Source organism: Sardina pilchardus, chromosome 5 (genome assembly GCF_963854185.1).
Source record: "Sardina pilchardus chromosome 5, fSarPil1.1, whole genome shotgun sequence".
Taxonomy (NCBI): domain Eukaryota; kingdom Metazoa; phylum Chordata; class Actinopteri; order Clupeiformes; family Clupeidae; genus Sardina; species Sardina pilchardus.
The window spans coordinates 575,853-601,161 of NC_084998.1; the positions used below are offsets into that span (position 1 = coordinate 575,853).

General features: G+C 44.7%; 1 protein-coding gene across 8 annotated transcripts in view; it reads right to left on the reverse strand.

Annotated features, from left to right (window-relative positions):
* The window catches only part of usp25 (ubiquitin specific peptidase 25), a 55,644-nt gene extending 33,919 nt beyond the window's left edge, over nt 1-21,725 (reverse strand). For 3 of the 8 annotated variants that reach the window (XM_062535869.1, XM_062535870.1, XM_062535868.1), the window contains exons 1-11: nt 21,522-21,723; nt 17,988-18,056; nt 15,748-15,907; nt 14,910-15,033; nt 14,151-14,313; nt 11,493-11,579; nt 10,637-10,774; nt 9,281-9,357; nt 7,029-7,102; nt 5,071-5,222; nt 965-1,092 (exon numbers count right to left, since the gene is read on the reverse strand). In XM_062535869.1, coding sequence (XP_062391853.1) covers nt 965-1,092; nt 5,071-5,222; nt 7,029-7,102; nt 9,281-9,357; nt 10,637-10,774; nt 11,493-11,579; nt 14,151-14,313; nt 14,910-15,033; nt 15,748-15,907; nt 17,988-18,056; nt 21,522-21,563 — 1,214 coding nt within the window. In that variant the 5' untranslated portion in view covers nt 21,564-21,723. Of the gene's footprint in view, nt 1-964; nt 1,093-5,070; nt 5,223-7,028; nt 7,103-9,280; nt 9,358-10,636; nt 10,775-11,492; nt 11,580-14,150; nt 14,314-14,909; nt 15,034-15,747; nt 15,908-17,987; nt 18,057-18,636; nt 18,659-20,691; nt 20,716-21,521 lie in introns of those variants that run through there. The other 5 variants (XM_062535867.1, XM_062535872.1, XM_062535871.1 and 2 more) reach the window with 5 other exon arrangements.
* Nucleotides 21,726-25,309: the final 3,584 nt, after the last annotated feature.

Consider the following 25,309-nt stretch of genomic DNA (forward strand, 5'->3'; position numbering starts at 1 on the left):
CTAAGATGGAGGGAATAGACAATGTTAATGCTAAGATGGAGGGAACAGAACATGCTAATGCTAAGATGGAGAGAATAGAACATGCTAATGCTAAGATGGAGGGAATAGACAATGCTGATGCTAAGATGGAGGGAACAGAACATGCTAATGCTAAGATGGAGGGAACAGAACATGCTAATGCTAAGATGGAGGGAATAGACAATGCTAATGCTAAGATGGAGGGAACAGAACATGCTAATGCTAAGATGGAGGGAATAGACAATGCTGATGCTAAGATGGAGGGAACAGAACATGCTAATGCTAAGATGGAGGGAATAGACAATGCTGATGCTAAGATGGAGGGAATAGACAATGCTAATGCTAAGATGGAGGGAATAGACAATGCGAATGCTAAGATGGAGGGAACAGAACATGCTAATGCTAAGATGGAGGGAATAGACAATGTTAATGCTAAGATGGAGGGAACAGAACATGCTAATGCTAAGATGGAGGGAATAGACAATGCTAATGCTAAGATGGAGGGAACAGAACATGCTAATGCTAAGATGGAGGGAACAGACAATGTTAATGCTAAGATGGAGGGAATAGAACATGCTAATGCTAAGATGGAGGGAATAGACAATGGGTGCCTCTCATCATGCCTCCTCGATCCTCGATGCTCGATCCTCGAGGGGCGTTCCCACTGATCTATAACTAACACTGGATAGACTATCCCATTGTTTCCCCCCCATCATTCTTTATGTAGATCAGTGAGGATCGAGGCATCGATGAGCGAGGGAGGACGTATAAACGCTGCATGAAACGCACCCAATGCTAACACTAAGATGGAGGGAACAGAACATGCTAAGATCTGAATTTCAAATGATGCCCATTATAATAAATGAGAGTGGGTGCTGTGAAAACCTGTTCCACAACTTGAGAGTTATCAAACAAACACAAGGTGTTGTGCTTCTATGCCACTGACCGGTCCATGTAGAGCATGGGGGGGAATTCCAGCTTGTTGTGGATCTTCTCCGGCCGTCCGAGGGCCTGGTTGAACTCAAACCTGGACAGCTCGAAAGTGAGGACCGGAGGCAGCTCTGTGAACCAGTGCTGAAGAGACACAAACAGACTCACTTCAGTGCTGAAGGGACACAAAGGCTTAGTTCACACTGGCAGTTGAAATCCGATGTCTTGCATATCCGATCAGAACCTGATCTTTCTGACTGACTGTTCTCATTGCATATTGCAAGTGATCACATCCGATCTTGGCGTGCAATGCTCAGATCCGATATAAATTACGCACACCTGGATTCATTAGGTAGAGTTGTACACAACCAAGTCGTCATGGATGAAAGTGGATTTATTTTTGATATTTTCCAACTTATTATGCGTAGCCGCGGCGCAATTACCTCGTCACCCTTTAAGGGATAATCCGGAGTGAAATGCACTTTAGATCAATTTTTCGGACTATTGGGAGTACATACGTTGAGTTGACACCAAAATCATGTAATTCGGATGTATTTTGAGAAAGTTCGAGTTCACCGTTTTTAGCCAAAACTCGTTAGCCTGGAAGTGACCGGGGCGTGTCCTTTCGCCGCTACAAAACGCTATTTTTATACCTCTTCTACTGTTCCAAACAACACTACACTTACATGGTAGTGAGTAGAGGGTCCCTAAAGCCAAACCGAAGTATCCCCACATCTTTATGTGGTCGGATAGAGTCCAGAATGAAATCGAGTCCGTACCTTTCCGGAAATGTTAGTAAAGTGTTGTTAAAGCGTTGCCAGCTGCAGCAGCGACATTATCGAACAGAGCCATTATCATGTGTCCTTAATAACCATGGCTGCATCACCAATCATGTGTCCTTAATAACCATGGCTGCATCACCAATCATGTGTCCTTAATAACCATGGCTGCATCACCAATCATGTGTCCTTAATAATCATGGCTGCATCACCACTCAGACAAGCACTTTGGCTCTTGTGCTGTGCCAGTCACACCACGTGTGCCGTTCTGCCAGGGGCAATAGGGGCAATAGGGGCAGAGACCAATGCATACTACACAGCACCGTCCAACACACACTATACAGTACCATCACACTATACAGTACCATCCGTGTGTGTGTGTGTGGGTGTGTGAGTGAGCGACACAGACAGTCCACTTGTGTTTGCCTTTGCTGACCATCTCTGCCATCTTGATAAAATAAAGACGCAGAGGAGAGGAGACTTTGTCTGCTTTTTAAATTAGAATCATTTTCTGTGGCTCCAACTAAGGGTAGAGGTATCTCTATAGACTAGAGCGGATGTGTGCAGCCATAGTGGAGCAGTAGAGGTATCTCTATGGACTAGAGCGGATGTGTGCAATAGAGGTATCTCTATGGACTAGAGAGGATGTATACAGTAGAGGTATCTCTATGGACTAGAGCGGATGTGTGCAGTAGAGGTATCTCTATGGACTAGAGAGGATGTGTGCAGTATAGAGAGGATGTGTGCAGTAGAGGTATCTCTATGGACTAGAGCGGATGTGTGCAGCCATAGTGGAGCAGTAGAGGTATCTCTATAGACTAGAGAGGATGTGTGCAGTAGAGGTATCTCTATAGACTAGAGAGGATGTGTGCAGTAGAGGTATCTCTATGGACTAGAGAGGATGTGTGCAGTAGAGGTATCTCTATGGACTAGAGAGGATGTGTGCAGTAGAGGTATCTCTATGGACTAGAGAGGATGTGTGCAGTAGAGAGGATGTGTGCAGTAGAGGTATCTCTATGGACTAGAGAGGATGTGTGCAGTAGAGGTATCTCTATGGAGTAGAGAGGATGTGTGCGGCCATAGTGGAGCAGTAGAGGTATCTCTATAGACTAGAGAGGATGTGTGCAGTAGAGGTATCTCTATGGAGTAGAGAGGATGTGTGCGGCCATAGTGGAGCAGTAGAGGTATCTCTATGGACTAGAGCGGATGTGTGCAGCCATAGTGGAGCAGTAGAGGTATCTCTATGGACTAGAGAGGACGTGTGCAGTAGAGGTATCTCTATGGACTAGAGCGGATGTGTGCAGCCATAGTCAGCGTTAGCCCCGGTGGAGCAGCAGAAGTCCAATCCCGGCCTGCAGAGGAGCCTGGATCCCGGCCCGCCCCATTCTGGCGTGAATCCGATCTGGGTCAGGGGGGGTTCTGTTGGGGAGCTGGCTGCCCTCGGTTGAGTGAGATGGCAGGGGGGGCCAGACAGATGGCATCAGGCTGCAGTCATGCCCCTAAGAATACCACTCCCGAGGAGACAGAGTCATCCTGCAGGGCATGCCAGGGCAGGAACTTACTGTGTGTGTGTGTGTGTGTGGGGAGAAGGGAGTATGTGTGTGAGAGTGTGAGGGAATGAGTGTAGATGTGTGTGTAAGGTGATGTGTGTGTGAGAAAGAGAGAGTGTGTGTGTGTGTGTGTGTGTGTGTGTGTGTGTGTGTGTATGTAAGGTGATGTGTGTGTGTGTGTGTGTGTGTGTGTGTGTGTGTGTGTGTGTGTGTGTGTGTGTGTGTGTGTGTGTGTGTGTGTGTGTGTGAGGATATCTGTTGTCCCCAGGGGAGTAGGCTTGCACTGAGCCCATTTATTTTATTCATCTGATCTGACCTTTATTCACCCAGGGAGATTACCAGCAGCAAGAACACCCTGCGCCCACACACACACGCGCACGCGCGCACACACACACACACACACACACGCACACACACACTTACTTGTGGTTTTGTTTTGGTGCAGATGGATGCACTATTGTGCACATACCCATTAGGGCTGTCAATCTTCCTCTATTATCCCATTCGAATTTCATTCATTATTATTTTTTTTTAATTCGAATTATATTCAAAATATTTAATGGTCAATTTTGACTTATTAATATTTACTATTTATCTATCTACTCACACTGTAAAAACGGGCGTAGAAATTGCCACTGCCACTATGACATTGTAGTTGACTTGTTTTAGCCTACATTATGTCCACTGTCATGCTAAATACTAAACCGCTGCTGCAAACCAAACGCAAATTACAAAGCCTGGGGGAATTAGCCATTTTATTTGAATGCCAAATGAGCTCCTTTTGTCTGTCGAAGTCATATTTTAGTGTGCTGAGTCGTGAACGACTGCTGCCATTTCAATTAGCTCGTTGGCTAGAAGTTAGCTAGCATTAGGCGTTCCAAAAACGTTCCAAAAAGACGTACTCGTATTTGACCGAAGCGCCGAGAAAAGGAGGAGGGCGCTCTCAGCGTAAAAAACGCGATTGGTGGACACAGCACCTAAAGCTGTCGTTCGCTAAAGATAGTCAACACTTTTTTTTGTTTAAACCAATTCAAATGATAATTTTAACATTCGAATAGTATTCATTTTTTACAAATTCGAATTATATTCGAATACCGAAATTTGTTCCAACAGCCCTAGTACCCATGGTGGGCCGTCGCCATGGCTTTAAAATCAATACATTCCGTCTCCCCCAACTACAGCTTGATACTTTATTGTGCCTCCAGATGGCACCAGAGAGTAAAGATTCAATTAATTTACCATCAACAGCATCATAACACACACATGCAGCAGCCAGAGGTGCCCTGGCTTCCTTAGCCACCATGGCAACATCTAGCATTTGTGTTAATATAAGGCCATGACATTTCTGTGGGATTTTCAAGATAGCAAGAATGTATACTAGTTTGCTATAAGCAGAAGCCAGATGTGATACAGGTGCTAAGTGTCCGTCATAACAGATTTAACGTATGGCAGCTATGGTAACTATGGCAGTGACGGTCACATGACCCTGCTGAATGGCTAGAGTGCCCATTTCATGATGACATCAGCGGAGTTGTATGATGTGCCGTGTGACATATTGATGTCAGTGTTATGACTGAAGGTTCAGGAGGTGTCGCCATGATTCTGATTCGCTGAAATTTCACACGGCGGAATGTTGGCCTGATGACTCTGAAATCCAGACATGCAGTCAGGCAGCACTGCCAGGCAGGCAGACACACACACACACACACACACACACACACACACACACACACACACACACACGGGCGCACACACAGGCGCGCGCACGCACACACACACACACTCTCTCTTACCTCTTGTCCAGAGCGGGCGGTGTTCTCTGCGGAGTGCAGCGACTCGATCTCTCCCTCCACCATGGCGGCCTCCAGGCACTCGTGCAGGTCCTTGAAGCCGTTGACCTGCAGCGGGTACTGGCCGAACATCTCCGTGTTCTCAAACTTCTTACCTGTAGGGGGCGCAGCGGCCTCACATCAGGGATGCAGCCAATGACTGCTGTGTACACATTCTAGAACAGTACACATTCTAAAACAGTACACATTCTAAAACAGTATAACTCCCTGTAGGAAGTCATTGATAACTGCTGTTTGTCACTTTCCCAACAAATTCACATCCATTTCATTTTGCATCACTAGTATGACAGCATGAATTCATTTAGAAAACGCCCCCCTAAACATTCAAAACGCCCCTGAGAAACCCCTTGCAGCATGCCAATGGCCCCCCGGTAACCAATAATCAGGCTCACTAGGGCCTGATGGTGATCTGCTAACTGGGCTGCTAACTGGGCTGCTAACTGGATTGTTAACTGGGCTGCTAACTGCGCTGCTAACTGGGCTGCTAACTGGACTGTTAACTGGGCTGCTAACTGCGCTACTAACTGGGCTGCTAACTGCGCTGCTAACTGGGCTGCTAACTGGGCAGCTAATTGGGCGATGTCGTACTGCTCCTGTAACAGATGCCAGCTAGTTGGCTGTGCGTGTGGAACGTTAGTAAACCTCACTCCCCGACGCCTCAAGAGCGCTGCTGGCATGAAAGCTAGTAGCCTGGGCTTTTAGCTGGATTGTTCACGTGCTCGACTCCCGATCCGAGGTGTTGCTATTTCACGGGTTTGAGTCCGGGCGTGTGCAGAGGGGTATTCCACGAACGGAGGTTTAACAAACACAGAGTTAACGCTGAACTCTGGGTTGATTGACCCTGAGCCGACTAAACCAGAGCTGTCGGTTCCACCGCGCCGGTTATGAATTAGTTTAATCAACACAGGGTTGGTTAACACTGGGTTGTGCGCGTACACGCCAAACCTATAAAGACGTGATGTATGGAGCATGGAAATCCTGATCAAAAGGGCGAAACGGGCTAGCTGCCGCTAGGAGCGTCTAGATTTCTAGGCTAGAAGCAGCCCGCATGTTTCTCAGAACTCGAACTCCAGGCTCTAATAAATTACAAAAAGTTTTTAAAAGTAACACCAAAGCTTCTACCATTCATTCAGCCCAGCAGCTCCAACACAGGTGTGGTGTTGAGAGCAGCCCCAACACAGGTGTGTTGTTGTGAGCAGCCCAGCAGCTCCAACACAGGTGTGGTGTTGAGAGCACAGGTGTGGTGTTGAGAGCACAGGTGTGTTGTTGTGAGCAGCCCAGCAGCTCCAACACAGGTGTGGTGTTGAGAGCACAGGTGTGGTGTTGAGAGCACAGGTGTGTTGTTGTGAGCAGCCCAGCAGCTCCAACACAGGTGTGGTGTTGAGAGCACAGGTGTGGTGTTGAGAGCACAGGTGTGTTGTTGTGAGCAGCCCAGCAGCTCCAACACAGGTGTGGTGTTGAGAACACAGGTGTGTTGTTGAGAGAAGCCCAGCAGCTCCAACACAGGTGTGTTGTTGAGAACACAGGTGTGTTGTTGAGAGAAGCCCAGCAGCTCCAACACAGGTGTGGTGTTGAGAGCACAGGTGTGGTGTTGAGAGCACAGGTGTGGTGTTGTGACCAGCCCCAACACAGGTGTGGTGTTGAGAGCACAGGTGTGTTGTTGTGAGCAGCCTAGCAGCCCCAACACAGGTGTGTTGTTGAGAGCACAGGTGTGTTGTTGTGGTTAACATGAACTCGGCCAACAAATGGCTGAGGAAAAGGAGATGGGTCCACGCCATTCTAGCAGCCAAGCTTGATTGAAAATACAGTTGAATTTATAGTTGTAATGCAATAATTACTTTCCCTGGTAACTAGTTACTTTATACCGGTAATCCCGATCACAGTCAGCGTTGCCAACTCACCTTCCAAAACTCCCACAGCCACAAAGCGGCCGTAAAAGAGCTCCACCATTGGGTTCTTGGGCCCTTTGGCTTCTCTGTGGAGACAAGTAGGGGGTGGGGGACAGGACAGGTGGGGTGGGGGACAGGACAGGTGGGTGGGGGGGGGGGGTATAAATAGTTTTATAAAGGTACACTACTCCTGGCTAGGCTTACAAAGAAACGCAATGTCTGAAAATGCTAGCAGTCGTGTTTAAACGAACATCTACACTAGTATATTTGTTTGTGCATTTGCTCTGACAGCGTTTGTGTGACAGCTCAACGAGCATTGATGCTTGTATCATCACGGATTGCAGTTTAGATCACCTACGTCATTTATGCCCTCAGCGAACCTGTACCGAAATGATTCCCTGTATTGTAAGACGCTTTGGATAAAAGCTAAACGACTAAACTTTTGTTGCATTACATTTACAGTCCACATCATCCAAAATAGACCCTTGGCTTTCTTAGACTGAAGTTGTCCTTTAAAGCAACAGTGAGGCCATACTGTCTCAGACTATTGAGCAGCTACCAGCACAGTATTAAAAGTCTGGCCATTTCACATAGCTTTGCTTGAACACTGAGGGACATTTAAGTCTCGTTTCCACCGAGCAGTACGGTACAGTTCGGTTCAGTTCGGTCCGCAATTATTTGTGTTTCGATTGTGAGAAGTTCTAAAGCGTACCTAAATAAGCGTACCGAACCGTACTGTTTTAGGGGACCCTTCTGTTGAGGTACCAGTTTGTGGTACGGTATTGAGGATTCCGGGCGCGTCACTATTCCTCACTGTTCCCATAACAACCAGCATATAGATATTAACGCCGCCATTTTGGGAGTCAAAAATTAGCTGAGTCCAATAGCGACACACGTGAGATTGAATCAAAGTTTGCTTCATTGAGTATTTTAAATGACCTGGTGCAAGGTGATCGACTTCCTAGACCTCAAGTAAGATACTGTGACACTGATTATTTAGTTAACACCACGTCTTGATGACGCTTGACCATTAAAGCTTAGAGTTTGAAGATTTTCAGGCTGGATTTACGTAGGCTTTAGATAACGCTGCAGGGAACAGCTTCTATTATCGGTCCTAAACAGTGCTTGTTCCTCAGGCTTGAACGTGACAGGCAGTCAGCCTACATGAATAAACAAAAATATGTGCCTAGGTATATTGCCTGAAAGAGTGGACGTGCTAGCAGTGCATCCAAGCTGCCTACCACAGATCCTTCAGCAAACTGTTTTGACTGGCTATCAAGCATATCAACGGGAGCTACAGTAGCCTAGGCCTATCTGGATTACATCTATTTATTTCGTTTGGCAAATGACAACGTGTAGGCTACGCTACCGGTCGCTAGGATTACTTATTTCGTTTGGCAAAATGACGAAGTGTTGGTCGTAGACGCTAGTTAGCAGGAGTTAGTAATTAGCCCACTGTGTTTCTAAATTAGGCATAGGCTACAAGTTATCTTAACTAAGTTTACAGCACACTTGGATTAACTCTGAAAGACAGCATGACGTTTACTGGATATCTGAGGATTTTTCTCCGTGGACAACTAGAAAGCAGGAGAGAAGAACAGCTAGACTGGCCGTCAGTTTAGCTGGCTAGCTTTCAAGCAAGGTAAGAAATTTTCCCTCCAGTGCTAGCAAAAAAGGGCAGGATATTGTTATTCAGTTGTGGTTATCATTTGCCTTTAAATTGAGTGAACGTATCTATTCAAAATAAACTAAACGTTTCCCCAATCTGGACGTTTTAGTTTGGTGCCACCGATTCATGAGCAGTCGTGCAATGTGTGTGGTCCCTGCAGTGAAACCATACGAAGCAACGATATTTAACATACGATTGATTCCTGCAACTATATCCATGCAAACAGCATAGGCAGACTGCCTAATCCTTGTTTTTGAAACGATTTAAGATGATATGATGGTGAAACGATTTAAGATGGTATGAACACAAATATCCCTTTGCATACATTTGCAAACATGCGTTGGGTAGACAAAACGGAACAACTGCTATCCCGCCTGTCATACAGTGCCTTTTGCAGTGGGTACACAAAGCGGACCGAACTGTACCAAAACGTTCCGTACCTAAACCTAATGTACTGAACCGAACTGTACCGTACTACTCGGTCGAAACGTAGCTTTAGTGTTATGTACTGTGCTCTATAAGCAGATAGACTTGAACACTGAGGGACATTTAGTGTGTACTGTGCTCTATAAGCAGATAGACTTTTGATTTTTACCTCGTTTCTTCAGCCTTCACCTGAAATGCGTCTTCCAACCAGTCCAACAGCTTGTGTGTGAACTCACACACATCCTGCTGTTGGAGAAACAGAGGTGTACACACACACACACAGTTACAGAGGTACACACACACACAGTTACAGAGGTACACACACACACAGGTGAACTCACACACATCCTGCTGTTGGAGAAACAGAGGTACACACACACACAGTTACAGAGGTACACACACACACAGTTACAGAGGTACACACACACACAGGTGAACTCACACACATCCTGCTGTTGGAGAAACAGAGGTACACACACACACAGTTTTACAAAGCTTGCAATGTTACGAAAATGTGGTTCCGTCTGGTAACAAATACCAAACTTTGTTAACTGATGTTAAACTATGTAGCTTTAGTTTCTTGGTTTTTTTTTCACATTGCCATCAACATCCCTACCCCTGAATGTGACTGAGCTTATATGAACCTTTACTCTGAGGAAAATGGGTTGCTATGTTTACCTGCTTATCTGGTTTCCCTGCTGTGACTGAGTCCAATGTCGTTTCTAGAAGGACTGAATTTACCTGCCGTGACTCAGAACTTCACCTTTCTGCCATAAGCACAACGGTTTGGAAAGTTCTGTGTGAATCACCTTTCCATTCTACAGATTGTGAATTCACCTGGCCATAATTCCGGGTAGGTGGTTTAGTGGCAAACCTAGATAACCCAGAGGACGCTGTGAACCTGATAACAGACCAGTCCAGGGGCTTCAGTGTCCACTTCCTCTGGGTCATCTGACCCTGGTTTGTCATTTAACCACTTGGAATACAGCTTTGGTTTACCTCAGAGCCATAGAAAGGGTGGTGTCCACCACACAATCAAAAGTTTAAAAAAACCTGCACTGAATGGCTGGATCGCAGGAGGGTGGGATGTACTTCTGGATGCTGGAGGGTGTAATCAATTAACTCACTGACTACTGACCAAGAGATTGGCTGTTAATAGTTCCAAAAGCCCCATAACACAGAAATAGCCTGGAAAAAGTGCTGCCATTTTTTCCTATCGAGGTCTATGGAAGTGTCGCCACTCTGTTTATCTACCGCTATGGTTTACCTGTAGTAAAATGTGGCTAATTTACTGTGCATCAGGTGTGCAGGTGTAAGTGAACCTGTTGTAGTTTACTTATTGACTAGGTTAGTTTACTGTGCCTCAGGTGTGCAGGTGTGAGCTCACCTGTTGTAGTTTACTTATTGACTAGGTTAGTTTACTGTGCATCAGGTGTGCAGGTGTGAGCTTACCTGTTGTAGTTTACTTATTGACTAGGTTAGTTTACTGTGCCTCAGGTGTGCAGGTGTGCAGGTGTGAGCTTACCTGCTGGGACTCGGAGGACTGAAACGCCTCCTGCAGGATCTCCACGGCTCTAGAGGGGTCCACATACTTCCTGTTGGAACCCACCATGAGCGAGAAGAGGTTCCGCAGCTCCTGCATGAAGGGCAGGTTCCTGCGCTCCTGTGGAACACACACACACACACACAAAGCCTGGGTTACCATGGGAACATAGAGCGGGTTCCTGCGCTCCTGTGTAACACACACACACACACACAAAGCCTGGGTTACCATGGGAACATAGAGCGGGTTCCTGCGCTCCTGTGGAACACTCGCACAAGGCCTGTCTTGTGACTGAGTTACCATGGGAACATAGAGTGTGATTGTCATGAGATAATGTGACCACACACGTCTACAATCATACATCCATCAGAGACAACACGGAAAGACTTGAAATCTCAAAATCTTGAAACTGAGCAAGTGTGCAGGGGAGGCCCAATTCATGAAACCTGATGAAACCCTCAAAAGCTATATAAATGCAATGTGCTGTGTTGCACCTTCTGATTGAAAAGTGCTATAAATCTAGACAGATGGATACTTTAATATCTGATAGATACTTTATTGATCCCCAAGGGGAAATTCAAGAAATATAAATGCAATGTGTTGTTTTGCTGTTGTTGTTATGTTCTTGGACCTCCTGATGAAAAACTCTATATACTGTAAATGCAATGCGTTGTGTTGTTGTTGTGTTGTTGCTGTTGTCCTGTTGTTGTTGGAAATCGCTATATAAATGCAATGTGTTATGTTGTGCTGTTATTGTTGTGTTGTTGTTGGACCTCCTATTTGAAATTCGCTATATAAATGCAATGTGTTGTTGTTGTTGTTGTTGTTGTTGTTGTACCTTCTGATTGTGTGGCTGCTCCTGAGCATGTGCTGGTGGGGAGTAGTGTAGGACCAGCCTCTGGAACTCCAGCAGGTTGAACAGGGACTGCAAACACACACACACACACACACACACAGTCAATGGACACGGTCCACACACACGGTCAAAAGGAGGAAATATTCACCATACAGTCAATAGGAGGACAGGAGGAATGACGCACACTAACCAACCACTCTCCCATTTGCAATATCTACCTCTGTCTCTTTTCTACAGAACCAAATAACTCGACATACACTGTGTGACTAACGGAAATACTAAACACAAGTGTGATGTAATCATGTTGTGCACACCACACAGAAACAAGCTGTGTGTGTGTTAGTGTCACCCTCCCTGACACACACACAGCAGATGTCGCACCATCTCGCCAGTCACTGCTGAGAGTCCATCTCTAGCAGGAGCTATTTAAACGCTGTGGTCTAAACACAAGCTTCCTCTTTTCTGCAGTTCCTGCCAAGTACAGCACAGTATGATGCAGTCTGAGAGTATTGGGAGTCTCTGATCAGACCCTTCACCCACAGACATCAGACTAGCATTAGCCCCACACTAGCATTAGTCACAGTAGCTACAACAGCCACTAGCACCACACTAACCATCAGCGCCACACTAGCATAACACCAGCCACTAGCGCCACACTAGCGTAACACTGGGCACTAGCACCACACTAGCCATTATTAGCGCCACACTAGCCACTAGCACTACACTAACACCACGCTAACCGTTATTAGCGTCACACTAGCCATTATTAGCGCAACACTAGCCACTAGCACCACACTAACACCACACTAGCGCCACACTAGCGCCACACTAGCGTAACACTAGCGTAACACTAGCGTGACACTAGCCACTAGCACCACACTACTAGCGCCACACTAGCCAATACTGGCGCCACACTAGTGCAACACTAGCCACTAGCACCACACTAGCCATTATTAATGCCACACTAGCCACTAACACCACACTAGCGCCACACTAGCCATTATTAATGCCACACTAGCCACTAACACCACACTAGCGCCACACTAGCGCCACACTAGCGTAACACTAGCGTAACACTAGCGTGACACTAGCCACTAGCACCACACTACTAGCGCCACACTAGCCAATACTGGCGCCACACTAGTGCAACACTAGCCACTAGCACCACACTAGCCATTATTAATGCCACACTAGCCACTAGCGCCACACTAGCCACACTAGCGCCACACTAGCCACTAGCACCACACTAGCGCCACACTAGCCACTAGCGTAACAATAGCCACTAGCGCCACACTAGCCATTATTAATGCAACACTAGCCACTAGCACCACACTAACGCCACACTAACGTAACACTAGCCACTAACGCCACACTAGCCATTAGTGCCACACTAGCCACTGGCGCCACACTAATGCCACACTAGTGCCTCCTGGTGCCAGTTAGAAGGCGTGCAGCTGAATTTTGGACCAACTGCAGGCGTCTGAGTGAGGATTGGGGAGGCCAAGGTAAAGGGAGTTGCAGTAATCCAGCCGTGCTGTAATAAAGGCGTGGATAACTTTCTCAAGGTCGAGATAGGAAGGATTTGATTTGAGATCATTCTGAAACTATTTTTGACAACAGTGCTGATCTGTTTGTCAAGGCAGAGTTCAGAATCAAGGATGACCCCCAGGTTCCTAGCATGGGATTTGACAGATGGGGTGAGATGACCTGGGTTTTGCTCTACAGTGCATCTTGCCTTGGGAGGACCAAAAATTATGATTTCAGTCTTATCACTATTCAGCTGGAGGAAATTGTTGGCCATCCAACTTTTGATGTCTTCAAGACAGACCAGAAGTGATTGTATGGAGTCCCTAGATTTTAGAGGCAAGTACAGCTGAGAGTCATCCGCATATTTCTTATGATGTCACCCAGCGGGACCATGTACAGGCTGAAGAGCATAGTAGTAGGTTTCATGTGGTACACTAAGTCCCTCAGCTTAGTGAAGGAGATTGGTTGAAACTGGTTGAAAGTAGCTGGTACACCTGAGCAATCAGCTGGAGTAACAGGAGAAGTGTGGGTAAATAATGTTCTCAATTTTGTTAATAAAAAAATGTGAGAACTGTCTCACAGGTGTCAGTAGATACATCGGGGGAATTAGGGGGGTTGATAACAAGCGTTTAAAGTACTAAATAAAAGTTTGGGTCTCTCTCTCTCTCTCTCTCTCTCTGTATTCATTTGTATTAGTTAATACAAGTGTTGGCTGATAATTGCAGAGTTTGTGGACTGGCCTGCACCCTATATGTTAGCGTAGCATAGCGTAGCATGGGCCACACCTAGTTCCAAGCGCAGCGTCAGTCCAAACTGATTTGTGGAGGCAGACACAGGGCCGGGGGCCAGCTCAGATTACACACAGAAGGCAAACAACATGTGACCAGGGTACATTACATTCATATTAAATTCACCCGCCACGGGGCCTGGCCGCAGTGACTCAACACAAACCACAACATTTACAACTCCTGCTTTCATTTAGCGGCTCTTCAAATGGAATAACGGCAGTACACATTTCACTACTCTTCACAACTTTTACTCTTCACTAGGTCTTCAGAAAAATCTCACGTTCTTCACAAGTGACATGAACACAGCTACAAGTAAGGAACTCACCTGTATTACTGCACTGAACCAGCAGGTGTTGCCCACGTTCTTCAGGCCCACAGGACAGGCGTCCTGTCTCTTCCTGTCGTAGGGGTTTGGAGAGTCCCTCCATACTTCTGCATGCGACCTCTTCAGAGTGGCCTTGTTCTCCGCTATGCTAGCCTCTAGTATCCTGCAGTGGAGTATCAACATAAACCACCACACACATTACACACAGTAGTGTTCTCCGCTATGCTAGCTTCTAGTATCCTGCAGCAAAACCACTACACATTACACACAGCAAAGCAGTTCATAACCACCACACAGTATTACCATATGACCCAAACAAATCACTTTCTATAACCTGAATCACTCCATCACATAGCAATACAGATTCAGTTCACATAGTAATACCCTACGGGTTCAGTTCTCATAGTAATACAGATTCAGTTCACATAGTAATACTCTACGGATTCAGTTATCATAGTAATACAGAGTCAGTTCACATAGTAATACTCTACGGATTCAGTTATCATAGTAATACAGAGTCAGTTCACATAGTAATACAGATTCAGTTCTTATAGTAATATAGATTCAGTTCACATAGTAATACTCTACAGATTCAGTTCTCAGAGTAATACGACAGATTCATTTGAGGCAAATGCTCTCTCACACATCTTAATACACCAGCACATGACAGGACACACACACATAGACAAAGAGAACAGACACACACACACACACACACACACACGCACGCACGCACACGCGCACACAAACATCTCTAACCTGCTGATGGCCTGTTCCTCATCTGTGATGCCAGTCTCCCTGAAGGCCCTGTTGGACTCCTCCAGACTCAGAGCGATGGCCCTCTGAAGGTCATCCTTGTCCTCTCCAGTCAGATCGATCACGTCTGGAATAAGACAGAAACATGTTGGGCTACAAAGATCACCAGAAGGCACGGATTGTGGGGCTTGTCATTCCCTTCAAACTAGCAGCCCTTTCCCAAAAGGCCAGGAGACATTAATGACCTCCCACAGTCGTCAGTGTATGTCTCTACCAACAACAAGCTTAAATAAAGCTGAATGCATTAAAAACTAAAACATGCGGACTATATAAAGGAACATACAGCTGAATGCATTAAAAACTAAAACATGCAGACTATATAAAGGAACATACAGCTGAATGCATTAAAAACTAAAACATGCAGACTATATAAAGGAACATACAGCTGAAAGCATTAAAAACTAAAACATGCGGACTATATAAAGGAACATACAGCTGAATGCATTAAAAACTAAAACATGCAGACTATATAAAGGAACATACAGCTGAAAGCATTAAAAACTAAAACATGCGGACTATATAAAGGAACATACAGCTGAAAGCATTAAAAACTAAAACATGAGGACTGTATAAAGGAACATACAGCTGAATGCATTAAAACTAAAACATGCGGACTATATAAAGGAATAGCAGCTTGTGTTTAAAAGTGAATTCCCACACTCTTTGTGTCAGTACAGTAGAATGGTCAGTGTGTGTGTGTGTGTGTGTGTGTGTGTGTGTGTGTGTGTGTGTGTGTGAGCAGGGCCAGGGCCAGGGCCGGAGAGGGGAGTGTAATGCCTACTGGTGTCGGCCTGGCTCCCCACGCTGATGTAGCGGTCGGTGGGGATCTGAGCGGTCTGGTAGTAGGCGGTCTCGTTCAGGTGAGGGGCGTTCAGGTGAGGGGTCTTGGTGTTCTTCTCCGTCAGAAAGGCCACGGCCTCCGCCAGGTCACCATTGCTGGCCTGTCAACCGCAACAGAGCAATCATAACCACACCAGCATTGATAGCAGTTATTACAACATAAACCACCACACACATTACACAAAGTAGTGTTCTCCGCTATGCTGCTCAACAACAGAGCAATCATAACCACACCAGCATAATGATGAGCAGTCCTAGTCCTCATCATAATCCAGGTTATAGAGTCAGGGCCCCAGCTGTGGCGCAACTGGCTGGGGCACCTGCACCGTACGCCGGCAACCCGGGTTCGATTCCCGCCCCCCTGGTCCTTTCCGGATCCCACCCCTGCTCTTTCTCCCATTCACTTCCTGTCATTCTCCACTGTCTCTATCAATTAAGGCATAAATAGCCCAAAAATTACACTTAAAAAAGATGATAGAGTCAGAGGATAAAAGTATCATAGGAATGTAATGTCTATTGAATGTTTCAGCATCCAAGGGGTGTGCTGAGAAGCACTGTGAAGTCCCAAGGCCTCAACACTCAAAGGGTTCACCTGCAGGAAACTAGGACCCAACACAAGATGAGACTTTACCTGCAGGGCACTAGGACCCAACACAAGATGAGACTTTACCTGCAGGGCACTAGGACCCAACACAAGATGAGACTTTACCTGCAGGGCACTAGGACCCAACACAAGATGAGACTTTACCTGCAGGGAACTAGTAGGGCCCTATGAAGTCAGTTTTCTTTTTTTTCAAATTCCTTTTTCTTTTTTTCCAAATTCCATTTGATCATATTTCTTTCTAGCGTTTTTGGGTTTTTGCTTTTCTTTTTACTTCTAAGCAGTTTTGGCCCTCACAATTCAGTTAACAGTTAATATATTCAGCAAAGCACATTCAAAATGCATCCAAACACTAAACAACTCTCCGGCCAAAAATGCATTAGGTTACATAAATTAAATTAAATGGCAATTACTAGGCTGCAAATCTAGATCCAAAAGGGCACTTTTTTTTTAACATACCGTTTATTGTTTTTACCAAGAAACAGCAAACAAGCAGACAACATACACAATACACAACATCCCTCCCTACCCACCCCCAAACACAGGACAGCAGTTAAAAAAAGATACTGTACATAGAAAACACAAACAAGCAAATAAATAAATAAGTAAATCAGTTAGAAGGAAAAAAAGAAAAAAAAAGGGTCCACAGCAACAACGCATCAACTCAATGTGATAGCAGACAGGGAAGTAGCTTGGGTCAGATGGGGCTATGGAGAAGATCTAGTCTGAGACCAAAAATGACTCAACTCCCCTCTAAGGAGAACGGATCTCAGATCTTGTGGCAGATAGTCTATGAACGGGGACCAGAGCTGGCAAAACATTCCTTCTTTTCCTTTTGCCATAACCATCAATTTTTCATGTGGAAGAATATTAAAGATTTCTTTGTACCATGCGGTAACAGTAGGTGGGTGCACTTTTATCCAGTTTACTAAAATGCACTTCCGTGCTTCTAGTAAGAGCTTCTCCAGCAGCACATATCTTAGTGCGGTTTTGTATACAGCCTTGTTTACAGCTCTTCGAGTCAAGGTAAAATGTCATTTTTGGTACATAGCTAATTTATGGTTTGAGTGCTTGCGTTTATTCACGAATTCGCTGTCTTAGTTTGTATAGAAATTCATATTAAGTGACGCATACATGCAAGAGGGCGAATAGACATGTAGTTCCGATAGCTTTGTTCTTGAAATGAACTTTGGATTTCAAAAGGTCGCTATGTGTCTTTGCGTCAATTGTGGTTGACAAAACTTAGAAAATAGTTTGTTTTCCAGACTCATAGAAATCGTTGGGGAATTGTTTAGCCCGATAATTAGCAATCAACTGACAGTTTCTTAATTTTGTTGCCACCGTTGGCTTAACAGGAGCCACTCGCTTCGACATGTCACGCAACCATCAACAAACTCAACGTGAAGGTGAATATTGGAGATGGTTCCATGATTAACAGGTATTATTATTATTATTATGATTAACAATGCCTTTGAGGAATGTGAAGGTGAATATTGGAGATGGTTCCATGATTAACAGGTATTATTATTATTATTATTATTATTATTATGATTAACAATGCCTTTGAGGAAGGAGCTTACCTGCAGAGCCTGCTGCAAGAGCTGGGAGTCTGTAGTTCCGGTCACTTCCCTCAGCTGGTTCAGTAGAGTCTAACACACACACACACACACACACACACACACACACACAACACGAACATCAACATTAGAGAGACATACATGTATTCAGTAGAGTCTAGCACACACACACACACAAACACACACACACATCAACATTAGAGAGACACACATGTATTCAGTAGAGTCACACACACACACAACACACACATCAATCAACATTAGAGAGACACACATGCATTCAGTAGAGTCTTACACACACACACACACACACACAACACGAACATCAACATTAGAGAGACATACATGTATTCAGTAGAGTCTAGCACACACACACACACACACACACACACACACACACACACACACACACACACACACACACACACACACACACACACACACACACACACACACACACACACACACACACACACACACACACACACACAAATTCAGTAGAGTCTAATACACATAAATGCATCAACATTAGAGGCACACATGTGTTCATAAAAAAGGGCAATCCATTTAAGTCCAATGTAACTGGGCAGAAAGCAATACTGGATCAAATGAATGTGAGTTTGGAAATTTGTGCAAATGTGATAACACCCACAATTCTATTTTTTAGTTTTTGACAGTTTTTCAGTGAAATCTTGAGTGCATACTCGGTACCATCTTCTGTAACCGGAGCATCTGTTTAGCCAGGGGGCGAATCTCACTGGCCTTCCAACTGCATTAAAGGGATAGTTCGGATTTTAAGACACGAAGTTGTATGGGTTCCCTGTCAGCAACGTAGTGCATCAGCACTGACTTACCCCCGACAGCGTCCTGTGAGCCGAGATCCAGCCGGTTTTAGATCGTTTTTGATGCTGAAGAAAGTAGTCCGGCAAGTTTCTGGGGTCACGAAAGTAAAGTGTTTTTCTTCTCAAAACCATATGCGTTCAACAGAGTGATATATTTGCACCACAAAAACGTTGTCCAGGAAAAATTCAAACCTCGTTATCACTTACTTATTTTTCGCGATTCCTATCACTGCGCGCTACTGACAGCTGGACAACGTTTTTGTGGTGCAAATATATCACTCTGTTGAACGCATATGGTTTTGAGAAGAAAAACACTTTACTTTCGTGACCCCAGAAACTTGCTGAAGAAAATAGTCCGGCATCAAAAACGATGACCAAAGGTCCCCAGGTAATACTAATCTCATGCGAATGGGGCTTAAAGTTGGTAACAGTACATTAAAGAGAATGGCAATAATAAACAGCAATGCCAATTCAATCAATAGCCTGATGAAAATAACTGAGTGCTTTAATATACAAAGCATAAGGCATAAGAAACGCTTAAAGAGCCTAAGCAGGATTGGCGATTTCATCTTAAGTTTCGGTTTCGTTTTTCATTTTCGCTCGTTTTATGCTTATTATTTCTCTGCAGAGCTTCCCCGACAGCTTTAGCATGTATATTTATACATATATATATAGGCTATATATAAATATATAAATTGCAAGCGTGGTTCTTCTTGTTCTTTATGCATCTCAGCCTTCCAGACGTAAACAGGGAACGATCGTCTCCTGAACAAACTGCAAGGTTGCAATAGCGGATAGGGACACTGAGGGCGGGAGGAAATATGACTGTTTTCGATAAAACTGGTCAGTCAAGCAAAACAACAATTTCTAAGCGATTTTATGACTATGAAAAAGTTGCATAGGGTCTCTTTAAAAAACTAAGTGCCTGTTGAAGACCCCAAACGATCACAGGAACGGAGAGCACTGGGCAACTCATTCCACCAACACGGAGCCACTGAGGAAAAGACCAGGACCATTTGACCAAGCGCTTCTGGCTGCTCAACACAACAGACGCTCATCAGAATACCGCAGTGGGCGGTTGGGGATATACATGTTGATCATTGAATTAAGATAGCAGGGAGCAGATCCAGTCAGTGTCCTACAAAGTGAGGAATTTAAATTGACTTCTGCCCTCTATAGGGAGCCAGTGGAGAGTAACTAGGAGAGACTGTGTGTCCTCTCTGGCTGATTGAAGACTGTGCGTGCTGCAATGTGGAGTGTTTTTGCATTTACCGTCTTCACTGACAGCAAACAGGGCATGTGCGATTCAGTCCTTTTGACAAAGATAGATACTTTTGGAATCAACAGTCTCTATTTTCACTTAACTAGCTAATCGAACCACCATCTCGTTTACGAACTAGGGGAAGAATCCAAGTGAAGGGCGACATGTAAACAAACGTTTCACAACTGTAATTTGAGTTGGGACCCAACACAGGCACCCTGCCAAACAGTGTTCACCCAGCTGAGCACCTAAAACGCTATCGCATCATTAGCAAACTGTCGTTAACAGCCCAAGCACACGTTTGTCTACGTTCGGTGTTATTGTGGCAGTCCCTGTCCGTGTATGACATGCACATGCTACACCGAGATCTGTTCGCCCTTCAGCACCGTTTCGACGCAGACAGCCCAAGACCTAATACTACATTGCAATCATGTTGTGCCGAAAGTTTAGTTGGCCACGACGGCTGACTTAGATCAACTTACAAATCTGACTGGCCTCAAAAAGATAAAACATAAAATGCGCTGACTAGGGACCTACTATAATGTCAGAATGATAACCCTGGATGACTCCTTAAAGCATCACCGCTGGCTTGTTGTTAACTCACCTTGTACATTTAATTCACCATTTAGACAGCGCATCCCCAGCCATGCAGTGCAACATTAGATGATGACATAACTAAGTTAACGGGCTAACAGTTCTCGGACACAACATTATCCACCCATACACAACATCAACGGAAACTAGAATGATATGGCAAACCCATTTACGGCCAGCCCTGAAGTTTATGTATCTATAAAACATGTGTGTATACACAATGTTTATTACTACAACCACTGATAACTTGTTAGGATATTGTCCAAGGACTAGCGTTAGCTAACCTGAGCTAGCTAGTCAGCAGTTCATTGTGCTGAAAAACTTGGCTAACAGGATGGTTAATCCAAAATTAACGTTACTTAACGACGTGTTTCTTCTTGTAACATAACGTAAGTGTGATGTTTACGGTCTATACCATGTTGGTATTGCTATTTGACTTAGTGCAATGAGTGCGCTACTCTCCACTTCAAAACAAACTTAGGCGTGCCATTTGTTTATTTGGGCAACACTGACGTAAGCTAGCAGCTAGCTAGCTAATTACGTAGCAAGTACCGTTAGCTGGCAGTGGTGAAGTTGCCATAATCTTGCTACGGTGTGTGTCCCATCCCATGCGATAATATGAATAGACATATGAATCGCAGATAGTGCAGCTCACTACGGGTAAAAAGCACGAGATACATATGGAGGACTAGAGAAGAATTACAATCAGTTATGCCTTAAGAAGGATTGCTAACTGGCTAGCTAACTTTCTCTTGCAGACAGACAGACCATGGCGCAGGGTAAATAGCTATCGCTAGCTTGCTACTGCAAGTTACTCATAAGCCTCTCAACTTAACATACCTTCTGCGAATGCTGCTGGAGGACATTCTGCTCCACGGTCATGGCCGGTTGCGATTATTAAAAAATAAATGAATTAAAATCAGGTGTAAAATGTGTACTTTAAACAACTAAAATACGTTAGCTAATATGTCCCCCTACTTATCAGCAGTAGCGGGCGCCATGGGAAATGCAGTCATGAGGGGAAAATAACTGCAGTTGGCAGTCTCTCCGTGTTCTGTTAGTTAAGTCTTGATGAACTGCAATATTATGCAGTCTCTCCTTGTTCTGTTAGTTATGTCTTGATGAACTGCATTACGTGAGAAAGATGACGTTACTGTCCCGCTATCCCCCCAAGCTACCCCCTCTCTCCCGTGCAGTGTTATTAAAGTCTACGGTGGACCATACATTTACATGTACAAGATACTCCTATAATCTGGCTGAGTGACACAGTATTTCCAAAGTACCTTGGTGTTCAATGTTTATCATTTGGTTAACTACCTAGAGTCGTGGTGGGAGAATATGACGTGTGGCATATGTAGGGCACAGCTACGTCAAGTATGTAGGCCGAGTGTCATGCAAATTGCACCTGTTTTGCGGAATGGATGCTCACTGTCAGGCGACTTGCTGGGGAGTCTACCGCTATGGTCTACCGGCGCAATAATGCTGCAAGACTATTCTCAACAAGTCATCTCTATGGCTGAACTTATAAGTGCACTTAGAGCAACAAAACATTGTAGGCTAATAGACTTTGACAAATTATAAACTAGGCTATTATAGCCTAATACAGTCATTGCTGTGCAGACAAATTATTTAATTTGATTTAATGAAATTAATGATTTAATAAGATACCCTTATGAAAAAGATTAAAAGAACCGTAGGTAAGATATGAAAAAGATTAACCTCAGGCTGTGGATAAAATATGGGAATATTATAGATGTTATAGGAGCCTATAATATGAGTAGCCTACTCTTAACACAGAGCTGTGATTCTCACCAAGTAGCCTACTGTCTGTATGAAGAGAAAAAAAACCCCGAAAACATTCGGTTCTAGCTCGAGTTTCTGCAGCCAACAGTTAGAGCTGCCAGCAGCTACCATGCTACACTCTGGGGGCATGTTCAGCTACCATGCTGCACTCTGGGGGCATGTTCAGCTACCATGCTACACTCTGGGGGCATGTTCAGCTACCATGTTACACTCTGGGGGCATGTTCAGCTACCATGCTGCACTCTGGGGGCATGTTCAGCTACCATGCTGCACTCTGGGGGCATGTTCAGCTACCATGCTACACTCTGGGGGCATGTTCAGCTACCATGCTGCACTCTGGGGGCATGTTCAGCTACCATGCTACACTCTGGGGGCATGTTCATAAGCAGCTACCATGCTGCACTCTGGGGGCATGTTCAGCTACCATACTACACTCTGGGGGCGTGTTCAGCTACCATACTACACTCTGGGGGCATGTTCATAAGCAGCTACCATGCTGCACTCTGGGGGCATGTTCAGCTACCATGTTACACTCTGGGGGCATGTTCAGCTACCATGCTGCACTCTGGGGGCATGTTCAGCTACCATGCTGCACTCTGGGGGCATGTTCATGAGCAGCTACCACACTCTGGGGGCATGTTCAGCTACCATGCTACACTCTGGGGGCATGTTCATAAGCAGCTACCATGTTACACTCTGGGGGCATGTTCAGCTACCATGCTGCACTCTGGGGGCATGTTCATAAGCAGCTACCATGCTGCACTCTGGGGGCATGTTCAGCTACCATGCTACACTCTGGGGGCATGTTCAGCTACCATGCTACACTCTGGGGGCATGTTCAGCTACCATGCTGCACTCTGGGGGCATGTTCAGCTACCATGCTACACTCTGGGGGCATGTTCAGCTACCATGCTGCACTCTGGGGGCATGTTCAGCTACCATGCTGCACTCTGGGGGCATGTTCAGCTACCATGCTACACTCTGGGGGCATGTTCAGCTACCTGTTATGATTTGTGGTATTCTACCTCAGGCCACTAGGTGTCAGTAGTGTTCTTTAAGTAAAGGCATTTTATGTGTATAGCTTATGGCAGTAGAACTAGGAAGCCAAGGTTAACAAGACATGTAAATCTATGTATGTAATAAAACAAATGAGACATACGAGAGATATGTGTTCCGTTCTAGGCTGCAGCAGCAAGGCGAAAGTTTTGATAAAAGCTCAGTCGTGCAATTTTGACACTCTCAAAGACTCAATGATCAGGGACCAGATCGTGTTCGGCATCAAAAAAGTCAGAGAAAGACTGCTCAGAGAAGTGGAATTGAAGCTAGAGGGAGCACTCAAGATTTGCCATGCAAGTGAGTTCCCTGCTGAATTTGCTGGTTGACCAGCTTGTTAACCAGCTTGTTTGACCACCCTTTGATGGTTAACCAGCTAGACCAGCAAAACTCTCGCGAAAACACACCTTCAGCTGGTTTACCCAGCTTATGATGGTAATTCAGCTGGTTTTGATTGTCGTACCACCTTAAGCTGGTCATTTTAGTTGGTGTTGCTGGTCTACATTGCTGGTTTTTACTGGCCACGCCAGCTTATGTTGGTCATTCTAGAAAACCAGCTTGACCATCTTTGTCAAGCTGGACAGGTTGGTCACCAGCATGACCATCTTAAACCAGCTGTATCCCAAACGACAGGCTGGTCACACCAGCACGACCAGCTTCCTCAGATGGTCACGCCAGCATGTCTAGCTGGTGGCCTAACCAGCTACACCAGCAAGACCAGCAATAAGAACTGTGTTTTGGGCAAAGACCAGCTAAAACCAGCTAAAACCAGCTACCAGCCTAAGCTGGTTTCTTGCTGGTTTTTTCAGCAGGGATATTAAAGATGTTCAGGAATACAGACTATAATATTGAAGATGTTCAGGAATACAGACTATAATATTGAAGATGTTCAGGAATACAGACTCTATCAAAACATTATTAAAAATGTTCAGGAATACAGACTATAATATTAAAGATGTTCAGGAATACAGACTCTATCAAAACAATATTAAAAATGTTCAGGATAACAGACTCTAGCATATTAAAGACGTTCAGGAGTATAGAGTCTGTAATATTAAAGATGGTCAGGTTACATACAGACATTATCAGAACAAGATTAAATCCAGCCCTAAATAGAGACTTCATTGCTCTTAAGCCAGGACATTTTATCAGGCTGAACATTCTCACCTTTGTAAAAGATCATGGTACAAACTGACCTGGACTAGAAAGCCCTGGGACAACTTGACCTGGAACATAAACACAATGGTGCCACTTGACCTGACAAGTAACCATACTGCAGTGATAGTTCACAATCATACTGAAGTGATAGTTTATAGTTTAATACTGCAGTGATAGTTCACAATCATACTAAAGTGATAGTTTATAATCATACTGAAGTGATAGTTTATAGTTTAATACTGAAGTGATAGTTCACAATCATACTGAAGTGATAGTTTATAATCATACTGACGTGATAGTTTATAGTTTAATACTGAAGTGATAGTTCACAATCATACTGAAGTGATAGTTTATAATCATACTGACGTGATAGTTTATAGTTTAATACTGAAGTGATAGTTTATAGTTTAATACTGAAGTGATGGATGGTTTATAATCATACTGATATGCGCTATATGCATCATCCTAAACCTCAGTCTACTGATATTGATTCCTGCACTCCCCCTCAGGACAATCGCATTACCCGATCCCACCTACAGTATCATGTCTATTTATTGCTGTATTTATTCTTACACGGCCTTATTATGCCCTCTGTTCTTACTGTTCTGCTTTTA